General features: G+C 44.7%; 2 protein-coding genes across 6 annotated transcripts in view; one reads left to right on the top strand and one right to left on the bottom strand.

Moving 5' to 3' along the window:
• Window positions 1–41: 41 nt before the first annotated feature.
• Window positions 42–11,451, bottom strand: VPS72 (vacuolar protein sorting 72 homolog). Of its 2 annotated transcripts, none has more exons than XM_082614157.1 (6): window positions 11,245–11,451; window positions 7,568–7,720; window positions 7,275–7,389; window positions 6,689–6,865; window positions 1,365–1,509; window positions 42–629 (listed from the first exon to the last, which is right to left on the bottom strand). In XM_082614157.1, exons 1-6 carry the CDS (start codon window positions 11,359–11,361, stop codon window positions 242–244), a joined length of 1,095 nt encoding a protein of 364 aa, XP_082470283.1. In that variant the 5' UTR covers window positions 11,362–11,451; the 3' UTR covers window positions 42–241. The 2 variants fall into 2 exon arrangements, with proteins under 2 accessions (XP_082470283.1, XP_082470284.1); XM_082614158.1 differs by having other exon boundaries at window positions 400–609.
• Window positions 11,452–15,762: 4,311 nt separating this feature from the next.
• Window positions 15,763–20,940, top strand: part of PIP5K1A (phosphatidylinositol-4-phosphate 5-kinase type 1 alpha) — a 37,659-nt gene continuing 32,481 nt past the window's right edge. For 3 of the 4 annotated variants that reach the window (XM_082615730.1, XM_082615731.1, XM_082615729.1), the window contains exon 1: window positions 15,764–16,235. In XM_082615730.1, coding sequence (XP_082471856.1) covers window positions 16,154–16,235 — 82 coding nt within the window. In that variant the 5' untranslated portion in view covers window positions 15,764–16,153. Of the gene's footprint in view, window positions 16,236–20,940 lie in introns of all 4 variants that reach the window. The other variant, XM_082615728.1, reaches the window with a different exon arrangement.

Genomic DNA, 20,940 nt, shown 5'->3' on the forward strand with positions numbered 1-20,940 from the left:
ACAAATACTTTTTGCTCCTAACCTAGATTAGACACCAGACAAAAGGGATCTTTCTATTTTATTAGATTAAAAAACACAAACAAAAGCAGTAGGAACTAGGGGAAAAGATAGGGAAAGAAATACAGAGAAGGGCTGGACAAAGATCAGTGATGACAAAGGGGAGAAGCGGGCTTCTTAAGAGCCCTAACTTAAGAGCCCCAAGTTAGGACAGGAAAGAGGTTTCTAAGGACTAGACATCCCTTCATTTGATGACAATTTTCTGGCGCAAGGCTCGGGGCCCAGAGCCAGGGAGGGGCTCAGGAGGTGGTGGGCCAGGGCCCAGGGCTGAAGCAGTGGGCGGCAGTCCGTGGGCAGTGATGTACTTCTTGTAGGCCTCACGGATGATCTTGAAGGCTCGAGCAGTGGCGTAGGGTATGTCTGTAACAGGGTCCCGGTACAGGGCTGGGCGATGGGTCACTGGGCAGACCTCCTGAACAGGGACCTTTGGAGGCCGCCCTTGGGGAAACCATTCCTCAAACGTTGCATCGTCACTAAAAGTGATGAAAGTACGTGAACAGCGAGCAGGAGGGATGACAGGTCCAGTTCCAGCACGGGGAGTCAATGCAGAAGCTGTGGGAGCAGGATCAAGTCTGAGGGAAAAGACAGAGAAAAACACAAAGAGCCGAGGGACTTCCCTGGTGGTCCAGTGGTTAAGACTCCTCTCTCCCAATGCAGGGGGCCCGGGTTTGATCCCTGGTCAGGGAACTAGATCCCACATGCATGCCGCAACTAAGACTGAGCGCAGCCAAATAAATAAATAAATAATTTAAAAATTAAAAAAAGCTGAGGAGAGAAAACTGATAAAGAAAGAGATCAGACAGGTGAGGAAAGAGGAGGCGGCAGTAGGTGGCAACATTCTGAGAGAATCTACTAAGTGACAGGACAAAACAAAGCAGAGCTGGATGGAAAAACAGAAAAGGAGAAGAGAGAGGCTAAAAGAGAAATAGGAGGGCCTCCCTGGTGGCGCAGTGGTTGGGAGTCCGCCTGCCGATGCAGGGGATACGGGTTCGTGCCCCGGTCTGGGGGGATCCCATATGCCGCGGAGCGGCTGGGCCCATGAGCCATGGCCGCTGGGCCTGCGCGTCCGGAGCCTGTGCTCCGCGGCGGGAGAGGCCACGGCAGTGAGAGGCCCGCATACCGCAAAAAGGAAAAAAAAAAAAAAAAAAAAAGAGAAATAGGAGATGACAGGAAGAGTAATCTGAAAGATACTCAGGTGTTAGAGAGCTGTGTGAGGAAAGCAAGTGAGATGGGGCTGAGGGAATACAAGCTGAATACAGAAGGGAGAAACTGCACTCCTCTCCTCCCCTTGAGGTTCACTCACTCACCCTTCTACGTCGACATTCTCTTCTTTAGGGCCTGGCTCCCCAACTAGTGGCACTGTCACTGAATGGTAGGTGATTATGGGCCCAGGGCACTTCCGCTTCTTGTGGACCTGCTTCTTTTTGTCAGCCTCAAGCCGCTCATATGTCTCTTCAGGAAGGAATGAGAGGATGGTCAATTCCCGTCTTCCCAAACCCCAGTTCTGTCCTACAGTCTCTTATCTTCCTGGCTGTCTAGTCACTGCCTACCCAAGCCAATCAGGAAAGTCCCCTAAGGCCCTCAAGCATCTCCCATTTCATAAGCTTTCTGCTTGCCCCTCTTGACATCCTCTTTGCTCATCATTCCTTAGGTCCACTTGTTTCCTCAACCACTCAGAACTGTAGGACTTCAGAGTTGAAAGGGACCCTTTGATGAAGAGCCTACTCATTTCCCCAGATACCCCTCCATTACTGCCCTGTCAACTTGCTCCCATCCAAGGCAGTGCACTGCATCTTCAGGCATCTCTAGTCATTTAAGAGTTCTTTCCCATTTTGAGCTGAAACATACTTCCTGTTGACACTGTTTTACCTTTTAAGGCCATAAGAGACACAAGTCTAACCTGTCTTCCACTTGACAGTCCTTTAAATAGTTGAAATTAGTGTCCACGAAGCAACAGACAAGGCATTAATCTCCAAAATATACGAACAGCTCATGCAGCTCAATATCAAAAAAACAAACACCCCAATCAAAAAATGCGTGAAGACCTATATAGACATTTCTCCAAAGAAAACATACAGATGGCCGAGAGGCACATGAAAAGATGCTCAACATCACTAATTATTAGAGAAATGCAAATCAAAACTACGATGAGGTATCACCTCACACCGGTCAGAATGGCCATTATCAAAAAATCTACAAACAATAAATGCTGGAGAGGGTGTGGAGAAAAGGGAACCCTCTTGCACTGTTGGTGGGAATGTAAATTGATATAGCCACTATGGAGAACAGTATGGAAGTTCCTTAAAAAATTAAAAATAGAATTATCATATGACCCAGAAATCCCACTACTGGGCATATACCCTGAGAAAACCATAATTCAAAAAGACACACGCGGGCTTCCCTGGTGGCGCAGTGGTTGAGAGTCCGCCTGCCGAAGCAGGGGACACAGGTTCGTGCCCCGGTCCGGGAGGATCCCACATGCCGCGGAGCGGCTGGGCCCGTGAGCCATGGCCGCTGAGCCTGTGCTCCGCAACGGGAGAGGCCACAACAGTGAGAGGCCCGCGTACCACAAAAAAAAAAAAAAAAGACACACGCATCCCAATGTTCATTGCAGTACTATTTACAATAACCAGGTCATGGAAGCAACCTAAGCGTACATCAACAGATGAATGGATAAAGAAGATGTGGTATATAAATGCACTGGAATATTACTCAGCCATAAAAAGGAACAAAATTGGGCCTTCTGTAGAGACGTGGATGGACCTAGAGACTGTCATACAGAGTGAAATAAGTCAGAAAGAGAAAAACAAATACTGTATGTTAACACATATATGTGGAATCTAGAAAAATGGTACAGAGGAACCTGTTTGCAAAGCAGAAATAGAGAACAAATGTATGGACATCAAGGGGGGAAAAGGGGTGTGGGATGACTTGGGAGATTGGGATTGACATATATACACTAATATGTATAAAATAGATAACTAATGAGAACCTGCTGTATAGCATAGGGAACTCTACATAATGCGCTGTGGTGACCTAAATGGGAAGGAAATCCAAAAAAGAGGGGATATATGTATACATATATAGCTGATTCACTTCTCTGTACAGTAGAAATTAACATTGTAAAGCAACTATACCCCAGTTAAAAAAAAAGAAAGAAAGAAATTAGAGTCCGTCTCTCTCCAGGCTGATCACAACACCCCTTCCACTGAACCATTCCTCATACAACATGGTTCTGAGTCACTCCCTCCCTTGCCACCCCTGTGCCTAAAATACTCTTCTATTCCTGTACTTATCACAGTCTATGGCAGAGGCTGCAAGATGGCAGCTCCCTTATGTGTTTTGCTTGATTTGTCTAGCGTTTTAAAGAAAATTTTGAATTAGCTGCTGACATTTAAAAGTCAGGAAATTACATTTAAATACAGAGATTTCTGGTCCCTTTTAAAAATAATAAGAAAACTCTGGCAATCCTGTGTCTGTATTCTCACAGGGCAACAATTAGCTGAACTGAGTAACTGATCCTCCTTTCAGGAACTCCTCTCTAGTTCACCACAGTTCCCCTGGCTGGACCCGGTGACACTGCTCTATGGCAGTTCATTGTTGGTATATATGTCTCTTCCTTAAGGGCAGTGCCTGTGACTCATATTACTTATACATTATCATGGTAACGCAGCATTCCACACATTACAGGAATTCAATAAAGATTTGTTAATGTATAAATAGATCTAAATATTCCTGGTCCCTTTGTCCTCCTTAACCGTGGGTACTGTGAACACAATCCCCTAGATAGAGTAAGAGCAAAAGAGTCCTCTGGACTACACACCCCCTGCCCCCCCATCCCCCCACACCCCCAGTGATTTAACCTCTTTTGTACTTGAATTCTGACTGGTAATATTGCTTTCTTTCTCTTGAGCCAAGCTTCCAACCCTTCTCTCGAACACTTCCCTGTACCCTCTGTAACTCCTGCTCTATAATCAGCCAACTCATCTATTTCCTCAATTTCCTCACTCAGCATGCCTTCCAAAACTTGCCTTACGGGAAACCTGTCATCCACAGAGGCCAACACTCTCCTCTGGTAGAGGCTGATTATTCTCCCACATCCTGGGCAGGATGTGCCTGTGTCCTATTGGGCCCCACACTTCAGGTCTCTTTGCTCCACCCTCTAGATACCTCTGTTCTTCTAGGTCTTCAGTACTTCTAATACCTGAATATCTCTTCATTCTATCTCTCACCCCTTCCAGCCTTCATTTTCCTTGTTATTTATTTATTTATTAATTTAAACCCTCTGTTTTATTTATTTTTTGGCCGCACAGCACAGCATGGGGGATCTTAGCTCCTCAACCAGGGATCGAACCCGTGCCCCCTGCAATGGAAGCGCAGAGTCTTAACCACTGGACTGCCGGGGAAGCCCCTGGTTTTCCTTTTTAAATCGAGCTTAGGTTCCTCAATCTATCAGTCATTCTCTTGTCAGTCTAAACTCCCTTGCCCAGACCTGGATTGTTGAGTACTACTGGAGAAAAGTTACACAACAGGTAGAATGCAACCCCAGAAATTCATGGTCCCAAACTTCAACAGACCTGCCAACACCAGCAGATGATCCTATCTCCACAACTATTTCAAACAGTCTTCACTCTCAAGCTTCCAACTCTATTCCCAACACCTGAGAGATGACAGTGCCTAAAAGACATCAGACAAAAACTACTGCACTGTCCTGCTCTGGATTTACAACCCTACAGCTATGAGCCACCCTTCCTTCCTTCCTCTTAATGGAGGCCAATTCTTCCACTCATGCCCTAGCTCCCACCCCGCCTCCCATTTCTCCAAAACCCTACACTACTAACAATCCTTTCTTCCGTTTCTGTCTTTAAATTCTTTCAGTTGTATCTCGCCAAAAATACACACTCTCCAATCTTTGAATAAAACAGAACAATGACAAACTCTACCTTGACCCCAGACCTCCCTGTTCCCTCTCCTACCCTTCATGGCCAAATTTTAGAAGTCTGGCTTCCCAACCAACTTCCAAATGGCTTGGTCCCCAAAAAGTGCTAAGGTCATCTCTGACCTCCATGTCACCAAAACCAATGGACACTTCTCAGTTCTCTTCACTGGTGTCTCAGCAGCTCTCAGCAGCTACTCTCCTGTAACAGTCCCTTTCCTTAGTGCTCTTATGACAAACTCTCCTGGAGTTTCCCACTCTCTGGTCACTTCTCAGATTCTTTTCTAAGCTCCTCCTCTTATAGGAGACCATTACATTTTAGTGTCTGCAGGACATTCTTGAGCCTCTGTCTACTCTTCTCCCTCTACGCTTTCTCCTTGGGTAATCTCATCCACTCCAATGTCAATTACCATCCATATTCTAAAACTTCCGAATTTATATTTCTAGCCCAGATATCTTGTCCAAGCATCAGATCTGTGTATTTAACTGACTTCTCAGCACTGCATGAACTGCTCATAGACACTTCAAATCCAACATGTTCAAAAATGAGCTTATTATTTTTTCTCCTGCTACACAGGCCCCTCCAGGATCTCCTACATCAGTTACTGATAGCAGAAGCCTGGGAATCACTCTCTTTACAGTGGCCTGAAACAATCAATGTAGTCAAAGGATACAGATTGTAATTACAGTGACATCAAGTGACCACGTTATTTGTGATGGTTCTCAGTCATTTATGTTTTAAGAGATAGCTACTGTTTTAAAGCATGGCATAGACAGAGGTTATATTTCCCATTTTAAAGCTAATATATTAAAAAAAAAGTCACGAGAATACCTCCTGAAAATGTTGGAAATGAATTAAATCTTTTCTCAGGCATTGTGGTCTTTTGGAGTTAAGTTACCTAAATTTCAAAACTATCATTAAACTGAAATGAGTTGGGTCCAGATATTCTGGGTAAACCATCTTCTACTCCACAGTGAAATTCTATTTGGGTTATACACATTTAATTATATGTGCTTAGTCAAAAAAGACAGAGATTCAGAGAGAGAGAAATAACAAATTAAATGTTGTAGGAGATTTCACCTGTTGTTTCACTCAATGCAAGTATGCCCCAGAGTGAGCATGTGATGGGAGGTATGAAATCTGCTGTTCCCTCAATTTCTCACGTACCTCTCATGATCTGAGAATCCTCACCATCCTTCAAAGAAATGTATGTTTTTGTACAATATATTACCATACATGACTGTGTGCCCAACAGCACATAAACTGAAGAGATTTTAAAGAATTTTTACTTTATAGCAATGTATCCCATGAACTGACTGATTCTACTCAATTTCTAATTCTCATGATCATTAAAGTAGGCATCATCACCCCATTTTGTGAACAAGGAGAGAAAGATGCAAGTAGGTTGCAAGTAATTTGCCTGCAGTCTTACAGCAAATGAACAGCAGAACTAGGATCTGCACTGAGTTCTATACGATTCTTATTTTACACCAAAGTACTTCAATATAACTTGTTCTTCAGAGCCCTCATAACTGCTTACTTCCTTGCTCCTAATCACATACTCTCCCCATTTCTTTCTTCTGATTCCCTTGTCCCAAATCTCCATCTTTCCAGTTCTTTGGGTCCTCCAGGTCTCAGTTTTTTCTCATGTTCCTCAGCCCCTCTACCCACTGTTCTGAAAACCACAGACTGACCCAGTGAACGTAAGTTGAGCTCCTCTGTGATCTTGGCCTCCCTGAGCAGCTCCTCCTGGGTCAGTGGCCGCTCACAGTGGGGCCCCTTTCGCCGTCGTGACTGGCCTTGCCTCTCTTGTACCCGAAGGAATGTCTGTCGTGTGTGCTCAGCTGTAGACTGCCGCATGGACTTGCGACCTGGGAAGAAAATAAGAGAGGGAGAAATCTTTGAATTCATGTCTACCTCCTCTGTATTTTTTTTTTTAATTTTAAAACTTTTTATTTGGAAATCATTTCAAACTTACAAAAAATTTGTAAGAATAGTACAAAGAACACCCATGTATCCTTTACTAGATCACCTGTTAATATCTTGCCCTATTTGCATTGTGTGTGTGTGTGTGTGTGTGTGTGTTTTCTGAATAATCTGTGAGTTAAGTTGCACACATCATGGCTCTCTTCCCCTAAATACTCGGTGTATGTTTCCTAAGAATAAGAATTGTCCTTATATACCCATAGTACAGTTACCAACTTCAGTAAACTTAACACTAGTACAATATTTTATCACCATATTTCAATTTTGTCAGTTGACCCAAACATCCCCACTCACTGTCAGAGCCATCATCCTGTAGTTCTAGCGGAAGCAGTGCCTTCTCTTCTCGGGTCTTCTGAGAGCTACCAGCTGGGGTGCTGACCTTTCGAGGCCTCAAGCTCTTCAGAGGCTCCTGGGGACAGATTGGAGTCAGACACCAGGGAAGAGAAGAAATAGAAGAAAGAAGATGAAGATCTTAGGAAGAGAAAACCAGCAGAGTAGGAAATGAGATTGGTGTGGGGACAACTGGGACCTGATGAAAGGGAGACTACAAATTAAGGAAGTCCAAGAAAACCAGGCCTCCCCTGCACCTTATATGCTTTGGTGACTACTCGGCGCTTCCTTCTTGGCTCTTCTGCTTCTCCATCACTGGATGGTTCATCCCCTTCGTCGATGTCAAAGTCAGAGTCCACCTCATCTTCTGTGTCTGACTGGTCTCCTTGATACTCATCATCTCCTGATTCCTGGGGACACAGGGAGATGAGGTTCTCACTGGCATCAGTTGTTAATACCCCTCCAGGAGGAAGAGAATCCCTTTGCTTATTGATTAAGGGCTGCCCAACTCTCCTTCCCATCCCAACCTTTCATTTGCCTCAGGCAAGGAGCTTTCCTAGCTGATGGCTCCAGCACCACCCCTTCTAACATTGATTGATTGCCCTTCTCCTGCAGCACATTGTGTTAAGTGCTGGGGTACAAAAGGATATGGTTTGATCTCTACCTTCAGGGGTCTCACAGTCTAGTAGATGTCACAGCATAATTATAAAAGGAAGTTTTAATACAAGGCAACATATAAACTACCAAAGGCAATAAAATGTTACAGGTGTTCAGAGGAAGGTACACCTGCTATGAATAGGTGGCCTGGGAAGGTCTAAACTTTAGAGTTTATTCCTTTAGAACAGGGGTTGGCAAACTTTTTCTGTAAAGGGCCAGATTAAAATAGGTAGTGGGCCAGATTCAGCCAGCAGGTTGCAGTTTACTAAACCCTGCTTTAGACTCTAAAGAATGAAGAGGACTTGAGCCATGGTTTAAAATACTGGTAGTATTTAGATAACCAAGAGGGAAGAAGGAATCATGGGCAGATCAAACGGCAGAAACAAAGATGCAGAAGCAGGAATGTGTATAACATGTTGATAGAATAAGCATTTAGACCTAAGTAAAGCAGAAGGTTTGTCTCTGGCAAGAAGTCTTCCTAGCTGACTGCTTTTGGCTCCAGTACAGCCTCCTTCCAACATTAACTGATTGCCCTAGAGAGATACAAGATTTGAAAAGAAGGTTGCATTCAATCTGTAGAGAAACTTAAATGTCAGGCTAATAAACTTATGACTTTAACTTGCAGGCCAGGGATTCTCAATCCTCTCCCTCTCCTTACTTGTCCCAGCATTGATAATCACTGTTGAAGTAAACTAAAGTTACCAATATGTCTCATTCCTCACGTGAGTTGGGACAGAAAAATAGTTGGGTACTACTACTATCTATAATGGGAAGCCACCGAAGATTTGGGGGGAGGGGAAAACTGTATACAAGGGGTGTTTCAGAAAGCTCTGGAGGTGGTTGGATGCGCTGGAGTAGAGAGAGCCAAGGCCTGAGGTGATACAAGCTAGGGCTGAAACGGCAGCCACCCTGGAAAGGAAAGAGGGAAAAAAAAAACAGTTGGGGGGCAGGAGAGTTAATTGGGCGGGGCTGCACCTCAAACATGTGGCTTTCTCTTCAATCAGTGATGAGATTAATGGGCTAATCTTGGTACACATGGTGCCAAAGTAAGCAAATGACAGACAGTTGACACTCCAAGCCAGCCAGAGTTCAGTCTTGCACTGATGACCATCCTTTCCTCCCAAATGATGTTTGTGAAAGACAACCTGGGAACACACTAATCCCCTCAGCACTGACCTGGTATTAAGTCAAATCACCAGAGGGTAGTAGTTCAACCACACATTAGCTTACTGCCCAATTGAAATGCTTTTACTAAGTTATGTATTTACTACCATTCCTCTGGCTTTTATCGAGGGTCATTAAGAGACATGACTAGATAAGAGAATGCTTTTACAACATCTACCAAACCCCTGTTACTTTATATATAAGGATACAATTCTCCCTAGGTTTAATGCTGAATAAGTTTCTCTCTCTTAAAGAACTTATATGCTTCTTTCTTACTAAAAAAAGAAATTCAGGATTTGGCTGCCAGGAAAGTCACAGCTTAATTTAATATCAACTGCTATTACCATTTTAGCAGAGGCTCCTGGTACAATTACTTCTGATCTGTCTCTATTTTTACTGTTCCTACTTTTTGTTTATATGGTAAGCCTCCTTAAATCCTTTTTGGAAGCATGAAGGGTACATATTAAATAACGACTCGTAAAATGACAGGAATAGGAAAATAGCCTTTGGAGGAGGGATGAGAAGGTTCTATTTTAAACTAATTGGTCAGGGCTGTGTCAGTAATGATTCCTAATCAGTCACCAAGTCCTGTGGATTCTATTTCCTTAATTTCTCTTGAACCCTCCCTATCCATGTTTCTCGACTCCCACTGCCTCCTTCAAATCATTTTCCTCATTACAGAGTGATCTTTCTAAAGTACAAATCTAATCATGAAATAATCTTCTCAGTCCTTTGAATGAAGAGCAAAACTCCTTAACATGGCTCACAAGGCCGTACAGGATCTGGCCCATGCCTACTCCCTCTAACTTTTATTCTCCTTCATGGTCTGGAGGATGAGAGTAGATGTGTGAGTTCCAGACAAGGATCTCAGTGCCTTTACATACTCTGCCGCACCCCCTCGCTGGACTAACCTTCCTCCTCTCCCTGCTTCCAGTCCTACTGCTCTTCATCCACCCAAGACCTACTTTTCATACTGTCCTCAGCTTAAACATCATGTCCCCCAGGGATGCCCATCCCAAACAACTTTGGCTCCCATGTGTTACCACAGCACCCTATAGGCTTAACACTTACTTTACTCCTTATCACACAATATTTTAACTGACTGTTAACTCAGCTAATTCCCCCATTGGAGTCTGGAATATGTAAAGATAAAGAGGTGTTTTTAACCCTCTGTTTCCCTAGAGCCTGTCACGGTGATTGGCTTGCTCTACGCGCTTAAAACATTTAAAGAGGGCCTCCCTGGTGGCGCAGTGGTTGAGAGTCCGCCTGCCGATGCAGGGGATACGGGTTCGTGCCCCGGTCTGGGAGGATCCCATATGCCGCGGAGCGGCTGGGCCCGTGAGCCATGGCCGCTGAGCCTGCGCATCCGGAGCCTGTGCTCCGCAACGGGAGAGGCCACAACAGTGAGAGGCCCGCGTACGAAAAAAAAAAAAAAAAAAAAAAACATTTAAAGAATGGATAGATTCAATCAATAAAAATTTAACAAGTGCCAACTCAATCCAGACACTGGACATATACTGTTGAACAAAACAGACCACCTCTGACCTTACAGAGCTTACAATCTAATGGAAAAGTATAAGCAAATAAGCAAACCAAATCTAATTACAAATTGAAATATGTTTTATGAAGGAAATATACGGGGACACTTTTTAGGACAGTCAAGGAACGGTTATCTAAGACATCTATACAACGAGATTTGAAAGCTGAAAAAGGAGTAGGCTAAGTCCCTCTAATTTTTTTTGAGGTTCCTTTCTATACTTCACGTTAATAACCAGGCAGTGGGCCAACGAGTATATACCGCGTGACTACGATGTGCCTGGCATATGCTAGACACGTCAAAAGTGCACTGAGAGACACAACTGGGGAAATACACAGTAGGTTTCAGCCACACTCTGGGGTCCTCCGGACAGCTTCTCCATTCCTGACCCTCCAACCCCATCCAGGGCTCCCATTCTAGGACTCCAGTTTATCCCCCCATCTCGCCCACCCTATCTCGAGGATCAGCTACCAGGGCTCCTCTCTCTTCCCCGCCCCCTTCTTTGTCCGAGGTTTCTCCCTTCGTCAGGACTCCTTTTAGCTTTCTTCCCTCCCTCTTCCTGGGCCCGGCTCTTGCCTCTGTGAAACCCCCATAAGTCGTCTGGTAGAACTCATCTTCCTCCTCTGCCTCCAGGAGCCCAGAAAGTCGGTTCCCCGCGGTCTTCCGGGGGGCCCGGCCCCCAGCCAAGCTCATATCGCCTACACGAACTGCATTACTACCAGCAGCTCCTCACCCAGCACCGTTCTCTGGGCTCGGTGCTCGACACCACTACCTGCGGGCGGGCGGCGGAAGCCGGTCGCCTACAGGCAGAAGTAGCAGAGCGTCGAGAGGCTCCTAGCCCCATCCCCTAGGCCTTCTCAAAGCTTCTGCCCCGCCCACTCCTGGGACCACCCCAAGCTCCACGCCCCAGTTCGCGCGCCCATCTGGGCTGTGGAATGACTCCGCTCGGTGACGGAGGCCCACTACCCCAAGTACAGAATTTGGGAGTCTAGAAATTTTCATTTAGAAGAGGTCAGTCTCCCTCTGCTCCAGTACGTTTTCCACTCTGCTGTCAGTAGAAACCTTTCTAAAAACCCAGATTTTGTCACTCTTCTGCTCAAAAATCTTTAATGGCTCCCCGTCAACTACAGGATAAAGTCCAAAATCCTTGTGGCAGAATAGTAGTGTGGTTCAGAGCACAGCTTTAGAGACAGCCAGACCTGAGTTTGCGTTTGAGCTTAAGGTCTTCTAGCTGTGTGACTTTGGACAAGTTGCTTTACCTCGCTGAATTTCAGTTTTCTCATCTGTAAAGTGGGACTAATAATAATACCTGCCCTTTAAGGTGGTTGAGAAGATTAAGAAATGTAATCCTTGTAAACTGCTTAGCACAGTATTTAGTAAGCACATAGATGTTTAGTAGGTGATAATTATTATTATTTTTGTATTTATTTATTTGGTTGCTCTGGGTCTTAGTTGCGTCAGGCAGCCTCCTTAGTTGCAGCTTGCCGACTCTTAGTTGCGGTATGCATGTGGGATCTAGTTCCCTGACCAGGGATCAAACCCGGGCCCCCTGCATTGGGAACGTGGACTCTTAACCACTGCGCCACCAGTGAAGTCCCTAGGTGATAATTATTCACATGGCACTCAAGGTCCTTCATAATTTAGCCTCTCCCTGCCTTTCATAGCCTCAACTCCTACCACATCATCCTATTCTAGCATCATTTCCCTGACACCAATTCACTGTCATGCCTCCATGGTTTTCCTTCTCCTTAAAATCTCTTTCCTTTCTTGTCTATCTGGAAAAATTCCAATTCTATAGGACAATGGAGTCTTCTCAACACCCATTCCTCTCTTCCCAGTCACAGCTCCTATAACCCTTGGGATCATGCCTCCTAAATCCTCGGAAATAGTTCCAATCTCAAATAGTTTGTGGTATTATCAAGAATGTATCGGTACTTCCCTGGTGGTCCTGTGGCTAAGTCTCCATGCTCCCAATGCAGGGGGCCCGGGGTTCGATCCCTGGTCAGGGAACTAGATCCCACACGTCGCAACTAAGAGCCCACACGCGGCAACGAAGATCCTGCGTACTGCAACTAAGACCTGAGGCAGCCAAATGAAATATAAATAAATAAATATTTTAAAAAAGAATGTATCAAAATAATGCCATTCACAGCAACATGGATGGACCTAGAGATTGTCATATAGAGTGAAGTCAGAAAAAGAAAGACAAATATGGTATAATATCACTTATATGTGGAATCTAGAAAAATGATACAGATGAACTTATTTGCAAAGCAGAAATAGAGTCACAGATGTAGCAAACAAACTTATGGTTACCAAGGAGGGAAGGAGGGAGGTGGGATGAATTGGGATTGACATATATACACTACTATACATAAAATAGATAACTAATGAGAACCTATGTATAGCACAGGGAACTCTACTCAGTGTTCTGTGGTGACCTAAATGGGAAGGAAATCTAAAAAAGAGTGGATATATGTATGTGTATAACCGATTCACTTTGCTGTACAGCAGAAACTAACACAACATTGTAAAGCAAATATACTCCAATAAAAATTAATTTAAAAAAAGAGTGTATCAGGCTTCCCTGGTGGTGCAGTGGTTGAGAGTCCGCCTGCCGATGCAGGGGACATGGGTTCGTGCCCCGGTCCGGGAAGATCCCACATGCCGCGGAGCAGCTGGGCCCGTGAGCCATGGCCGCTGAGCCTGCGCGTCCGGAGCCTGTGCTCCGCAACGGGAGAGGCCACAACAGTGAGAGGCCTGCGTACCGCAAAAAAAAAAAAAAAAAAAAAAAGAGTGTATCAACTTCTCTTCCCATTTTTTATTCTGAAAATATGGTTTTCAAAACACAGCATTTGTGCATACTCTGTGATGGCACCTATTATGTTTTATTCTGATCATTTCTGTGTCTGTCTTTGTCATTAGTCTGTGATCTTTTTGAGGCCAGGGACTTTATCTTCATCTGTGTATACCAGGAATTCCCATAGTGCCTAGGATGTAGGTGAGGCTAAATAATGCTAATTCAATGAATGAATGAAATAATGACTAATTGAGTGAATGAGATACCCATCCTCTTATTTTGCCTCTATGTTGACCTAGCCACTCCATCTTGACATTAGGAACTGTCCTAGGACATGAAGGTCACTTTAGTAAGGCTGTGTGTGTTTGTGTGTGTCTGTGTATACACTATTTCCTTCAAGTCTGTATGTGTGGCTCTATTTGAGATCACCAGATTGCCACCCCCCTTTCTAAAGGATATATTGGTGAACTCCCTTTTGCATTTCCTTGGGGACACCAAGCCAATGTATCCTGTTCTGCCCCTGCTTCCACACCCTGCCACGTCACCCCAGTACTGCTATGCCAGGAATGTTACTGGGGAAGAGTGGCTGTATGACTCAGAGGCCACCCCAGGATTGACTGGGAGTGGAGGCAAAGACAAGGTTTTGGGGAAAATATGGAAAACACCCCTAGCCCCACTTTTTGAATTTTGCCTTCATCCATTCATATATTCAGGAGCATGAACTTGGCACCTGCTCTGTGCCAGGCACTATTCTAGATGTCTGAGATATAAAAATGGATAAGGTGTAATCTTTGCCCTGGAATGTTCAGTCTTGTGAGGGAGACGAACAAGCAAACAGACTATGACATAATACAAGGTGGTAGGAGTAATAGTAGCTATTTTCTGGTACGTAAAGGAGAAACAAAAACCCCTAAGAAGCTACAAAACAGGGGTCTCTTCTTTCAGGAGGGCTGAAATCTAATTCATAGATCAAATTCGAGGGAGAAGATCACCCTGTTGACTTACCGCCTTGGTAAGTCAGGGTTTTATTGGTCTATTTCCAATTTTAAAATCAGAATCATAAAATACTTCAATGTTACACAATCCCACTGCTACGGAATTATAAGTGGTAATACAAGCATTTGAAGTTGGTCTACCTTCAGTACCTAAAGGAAGATGAATAACCCAGCAGGTGGCGGCAGGGAAACAATTATTTTAGATCTTGATGACGCAGGGGGTAGAAGGCAGAGGTAAATGCTTGGAGATATTTTCTGGACGTTCAGGTCCTATGTTCCCTTTCGAAGACCCAGAAGACATCCGGATAGAGGATAACCAGGCCCATGTTGGGGGCTGCAATACCTAGGATTTTTCCTCCATTCCTCTTCGTTTATTCATTTCACGAATAATTACTGAGCCCCTACTATGTACAGACTTACGTCATGGGGGAGCTGGAGATACAAGGGTGAAACACAGTCCTTGCTCTCTAGCAGCTTACAGTCTGTTCAGTTAGATAGTCAGGTCTTCATATCCCCATCAGGGTTCATAATCTCCAGGGTATTTTGTTAAAATTGAGCGGGGTTAGTACGAAGACTAGACTAGAATGGGGAATTTCTCTGAGTCTCCATGCCCTTTGGAGCATAGGTAACTGAGAGAGGCTAAGGGCTTGGATCACAGGAAGATTGTGTTAGGTTTCTGATCGCCTTCCGTGGCCCTTTTGGACAGGTCTTTATTCCTGTCCATTTATCAAATAAATGGACATTATTCGTTCATTTATCAAATATTTACTCAACTCAATCACTGTGCCCAGCATTGCGTTTGAGGCAAAGTGTAGATCTGTTTCGAATGTCATTCAGAGGAAGGCAAGAGCATGTTAAACTAAATGGTAAACAAGGCAGCAAAGCCGGAAGAATACTTGGTGGAATGTGATGTTTTGTGATATTCGACTGTTTAACGTCTTTGACTTGACACCGGCGCTTCTATCGGGAGTTCTTCCTGGGCTGTGAACTGCAAGGGTCAGCCCCGCGTACTCTGATCCCCTGCTCAGACTTCGCAACCTAGTCCCTTCAAGGAGTTGAACGTAGATGGACTCACCGAGGCGCCGTAGACATGGGCGCGCCGTCTTCGACCCTTGGATTTGTTAGGGCGCGAGGGACCCGCGTCATGTGACCAGGAGCAGCCTCTTGATTGGCTTGATTTCTCTGGGGACCTCCCTCCTCCCCTCCATTGGATGGGATGGGCCGCGGAGGAGAAGGTTGGGCGCATGCGCGATGCCTGGATTGCTTTGGCCGTCAGGAGTGGACCGGTGGGGTTGGGCGATAAACAGGCTGTGGCTAGGGAGGAGGGGGAGGGGACATTCGCTCCGCTGGGAATTCTCACTGCCCACCCTGTTCTTTTAGGTGTGGTTTAGTCCGGACGCGGGGTCCCGGCAGCTGGTTTGAGCTTCCTCTGTTGTGAAAGGGGAAAGTAGCTCCCGCGGAAAGCGGTTAAAGTTGCGGAGAGGGTGCGAGACGAGAGTTCTCCCCCATGCCCGCCGAATGGTGCGGCCCTGAGTTGGTCCCGGAGCCGGCGCGACGTATCTGAGAGAGGGGGCGGGGAGGTGGCCCGCAGAACGCGGGTTCTGTGAAGAGACGTGGGAAAGATCAGACTCCGAGAAGAGGAAGAGGATTGAAAGGGAGCGAGGCCGCTGAGGGGGAGGGGGCTGCTAAGATGGCGTCGGCCTCCTCTGGGTCGTCGGCGGTCGGGTTTTCATCCGCGGATTCCGGGGTCCCTCCCTGCACCTCGTCTTCAGGTAATCAGGGCGGAGCGTGGGCTTGGGGCTGTTGACAGCTGTGCAATGGGGAAAGAGCGAGACCCAGGAAGGGCACCTGTAGTTGGGGATGTCCGAGTCGTTGCCGGTAAGGAGGACAGAGGACTAGGCTTTCCTACCTTTCTGAACTGGCAGGTGGAGTGTGAGCAAAGGATGGATTTGACTGAGAAAAGGGAAGCTGTTAGGAACATTGGCTGGCTTCGAGGAGACCGGGTTGAGGGCTTTGAAGGCGTAGGGTCAGGAAGGGATGGAGATTGACGGTGGGGGTAGGAAGGCAACAGAAAGGGAACCGAAGGGAGTAGAGAAAAGTAGAGTAAATGGAGGCTTCGTAGGTAGGGAGGAATTACGTAGTGTGAGAGGCAGGTAGAATCCAAGTTGATTGCGGGATTAATTGGATGAAACTGGAAGAGAAGCCATGGGACTTAAAAGGTATGGAAGAGTTATGGGACGCTTTCCATTGCTGGGGAGTTAGGGAATTGTGGATTTTGTTGGGGGTGGGAGTTTTTGGAGCTGTCTTTTTAGTCAGAGCCTTCCCCTAATGCGTCATTCCTTCTCACTTCGTGCCCCCCGACCCCAAACACGCGTGCGCTCGCACAGATACACGTACACATTTTATCAAACATCCTCCTTTCGAGACTCCCATCTCTAGACTGCCCAACTTTGGGAAGGAATGGGAGGTTTTTAAGAAAACCTGAGGAATGTGGAAAATCAGGGTTAAAAGACCCTGAAAACAGATGGAAAAGGCGGAACGGTGGCGTCTCGAGTTGCAGTAAAGGTTGAGGGAGGTGATTCTGGGCATTAGGCCTGCGAAGGATGGGGTGGGGGTGGCTCTCAGTGCTGTGGCGAATATTGCATAATAGGAAATGGACTGGAGGAATGATTAGGCACGACACTGGCACTTGGAGAAGGGAGCCAGGGAATATAGCTCAAAGTGGTTAGAAACTATTGAAGATTGAGGAGGGCTGAGGAGCCCACAAGAAAAGCAACAGATTGTGTGTAGGAGGGAAAATGTGTGGTGGTGGGGTTTGTGTGTGTGTGGGGGGTAGTTTGAGTCAGAAACTGTTCTAGAGCTTCCATCAGAAATGTCTGGGGTTCCACAGTGACTGTTGCCTCTACACTGTGAACAGGAGAGGCTGCCACATGATGGATGCTTTACCTGAGACATTGACATTTCCTTAGGCCTGGGATTGCATCCTTCCCATTTTGAGTTGACTAAATAGAGGGTTCCACCTTTCATATGTCAGTTCAGATGAGCAAATACTTGGTCACAAATATCTTTTTCCAAACTGCAGTTTTATTTATGTACATCTATTTTTAGTTTCTTGAGAGGTGATTTTTACCTTTCCTATAAAGGATTAGCAGGCCAGAACAACTCATGTTGCATTCTAAATGTGAAGGAGGATAAAGTTAAAATGACAGTGTTTTTAAAACAGTAGCTCCTCAATTTAAAGCCTCTTTTCCCCCTCCCCCAGTGCTGAAAGAAGAATGATTGTGTACAGTCATTAAATAGACTTAACTATCAAATCAGGTATTAGAAACCAGGTTGATCTTTTTTAAAAAATTTATTTATTTTTTATTTTCGGCTGCCTTGGGTCTTCGTTGCTGCACGCGGGCTTTCTCTAGTTGTGGCGAGCGGGGGCTACTCTTTGTTGCAGTGCCCGGGCTTCTCATTGCGGTGGCTTCTCTTGTTGCGGAGCACAGGCTCTAGGTGCACGGGCTTTGGTAGTTGTGGCTCATGGGCTCTAGAGCGCAGGCTCAGTAGTTGTGGAGCACGGGCTTAGTTGCTCCGCATCATGTGGGATCTTCCTGGACCAGGGCTCGAACCCGTGTCCCCTGCATTGGCAGGCGGATTGTTAATCACTGCGCCACTAGGGAAGTCCTACTATCTATTTTAGATGTCACTATTTGATATTTTTGTATGTTTTTATATTTTCTGCCAGATCCGAGGACTAGCAGGATGTAATTCAGATTGAATAAATGTTTTTTGCTGTTGTGTTTTCACCAGAAAATCAAATATTAGATTTTAGTGGACTTTACAGCTCCTTGGCTCTACTGTGTTCATATGTGAAGTCAAGATATAAAAATGACTAAAAATAAATAGCTTAGATTCCTTTTTTTAACTTTTGTTTCTTAACACCCTCCTTTTCTGCTTCTTTGGCAAATACTGAAATGGATTAAGAAATTAAGAAAAATTCTCAAATATTTCTGAAAACATGGGATTATCGTGTGAAGATATGCAGTGTTGACTTTTTGGTGTATCTGCATGTTCACTTAGGTTTTGGCTTACTGAATTTAATTTAATAGAATATTTCATTTCAAGGCTATGTTTTTGAAGAGGATAAGATGTTTGATTCTGATGCAAAAAAGGCTACTGAGAATGTGTTTTATTTGTGATTGGAGGGGTGTGGTGCTCTGTCGGGATGGTACCAGGGGAATTAAGACATTGGCAGGAATAAACAATGGTTTATGATTTCCTAAATTGTTAAAGGCTAGCTTTGTAGAAATTCAAGGTAGGACTGTGTGTGTTTGTGTTTTAATCATCCTAAAACCAAGTTACTTTCCTTAGGTGTTTAGCTGAACTCAAATATTGGTGAAACTGAAATCCTAAAGGCAAGATTCTCTGGCAGTGTTGAAAGTGGATACAAAATAAGAATGTCAGGAGTCAGGGACAGATTGATGTTTTAAATTTTTTTTTTTTTTTTTTTTTTGCGGTATGCGGGCCTCTCACTGTTGTGGCCTCCCCCGTTGCGGAGCACAGGCTCCGGATGCGCAGGCCCAGCGGCCATGGCTCACGGGCCCAGCCGCTCCGCGGCATATGGGATCCTCCCAGACCGGGGCACGAACCCATATCCCCTGCATCGGCAGGCGGACTCTCAACCACTGCGCCACCAGGGAGGTCCCAGATTGATGTTTTAAATAAGTCACTCATAACCTTTGAAGGCTCAAGATCTTTTGGCATTCAAATTAGGAAGGACAGGTAATTTAGAACAGTTGTTCCCTGCCAGTATTAAACCCCTGTCTATATTATTTCACCTTTAAGCGAGAGCTGGTCTTTTAAGCTTCCGACAAGTGAAATACAGAAGGTAGAGCAAAGCATTCACTCTGAGAGATATGTGAGAGATGTCTAAGAGATCTTTTCCCATTGGAGTAATTACCATGTTTGGATTTGTGGGAGGGAGGCAATTATAAATGAATATCAGTTTACAGCAGCCATTATCATGTGCTTGTTCTTAAACTTTGGTTAAGAAAAGGTGATGCAGTTTGCTGTCAGCTGTTTCATGTGTTAAAGGAAATGTATTCCCTGTCTTCCTTTCCCTCCTATCCTCATTATTTGGACAGTGGCACCACTTAAAAAATAAAATCAGCCCTGATAAGGTGCTGTTGACAGTGCGACCATCTGTCACACCAGTGTAAGAGAGCCCCCTGTCTGCAGTTTGACTAGTCCATCAAGAGTTTGAAATTCAGCCACTGAGTACCCTTTTTGCCACCAGGAAGGGAGTAAAGAGTTTCTGTTTTGGAGACTTGATTTGAAGTTAGTGGAGGAGTTAAAAAGTAAAGTTAGAGTGTTGAGGTGTCCTTTGCTCCCCTGAAATAAGAGCTGTGTGATAAAATCATGTGTGACTCCCCTAAGAAAAAGCACTTGAAACCTTAGAAGGTCATGAACCTATAGCTCCTTTTGCTTCAGACCAGAACGTTTCTGAAATTGTCACACATCACCAAATGATTTTATCATGAGCACAAATGATTTGGAGGTAACTTTTACAGCTCCTTTTCTGACTTGCCCTTAACTACTGAGGGAGACCCTGGAAGACACAGGAGAGAAGATTTTTGCTTGGAACTTTTGTAGTAGAGCCAGTCTTATCAGTCCTTGATTCTGGTGGCTTTGTTCTTCTCAGCAGAGCTCCACCAGTAAATGTATGCTGTAATCTGATAACTCCAAATGGTAGGGGTTTTTTGTCTGTGTTCTTTGGTACAGTGTAGGCCATTTGCAGACTGATCTCTTTCCCTTCAATTCTTCCCTACTAGTGAAAAATAAAGCAACTTAAGCCACTTTATTGGAGTGAGAAACTGAAATTTGGAAAGGTAAAGATAGAACAGAATGCCATGTAGGCAGAATATCACCAGGTTTCATTTTGATTGGTATTTTATAAGTAGTGAGAGATTTTTCTTTTTGCTTTCTCTGTAGAGGGTTTACAGCCACCTACCCCCTCCTTTTTTCTTTTGTCCCCTTGGTAGATTCTGCTGGAAAACTGACATTAGAATGTCATTGTTTTTAATTATCCATTTATTTCTGCCATGGCTGCTCAAGCCCCCTGTCAAGTATAATTATATAGACTTATTAGGTATCCAGTATCTGATATTAATTGGTAATGTGTACTTATAAGTTAGCTTTGAATATCAAAATACATATCATGTTTTGTTTCTTAATTTCTGTGTGCTGTTCTGGTTTGATATAAAACTGTTTTGATTAATAACTTTGCTTAAATATGTGCTAGCTACTAGCTGTTAAATATTTTATCAGTCTATTTTTCTTTGATAATAAATAATGGAAACTATAGCCTGTGAAGTGAACAGCGATAACACCAGGCCAAATTCAGAACTGGGGAGAAGGAAAGTGTGTGTGTGGGGGTATTTTGTCCTTTAAACTGGATATTTTCTTTCCTAGAATTTTGGGATATTCTTACTT

Source organism: Mesoplodon mirus (assembly GCF_964341445.2).
Source record: "Mesoplodon mirus genome assembly, chromosome: 3".
Lineage (NCBI taxonomy): Eukaryota > Metazoa > Chordata > Mammalia > Artiodactyla > Ziphiidae > Mesoplodon > Mesoplodon mirus.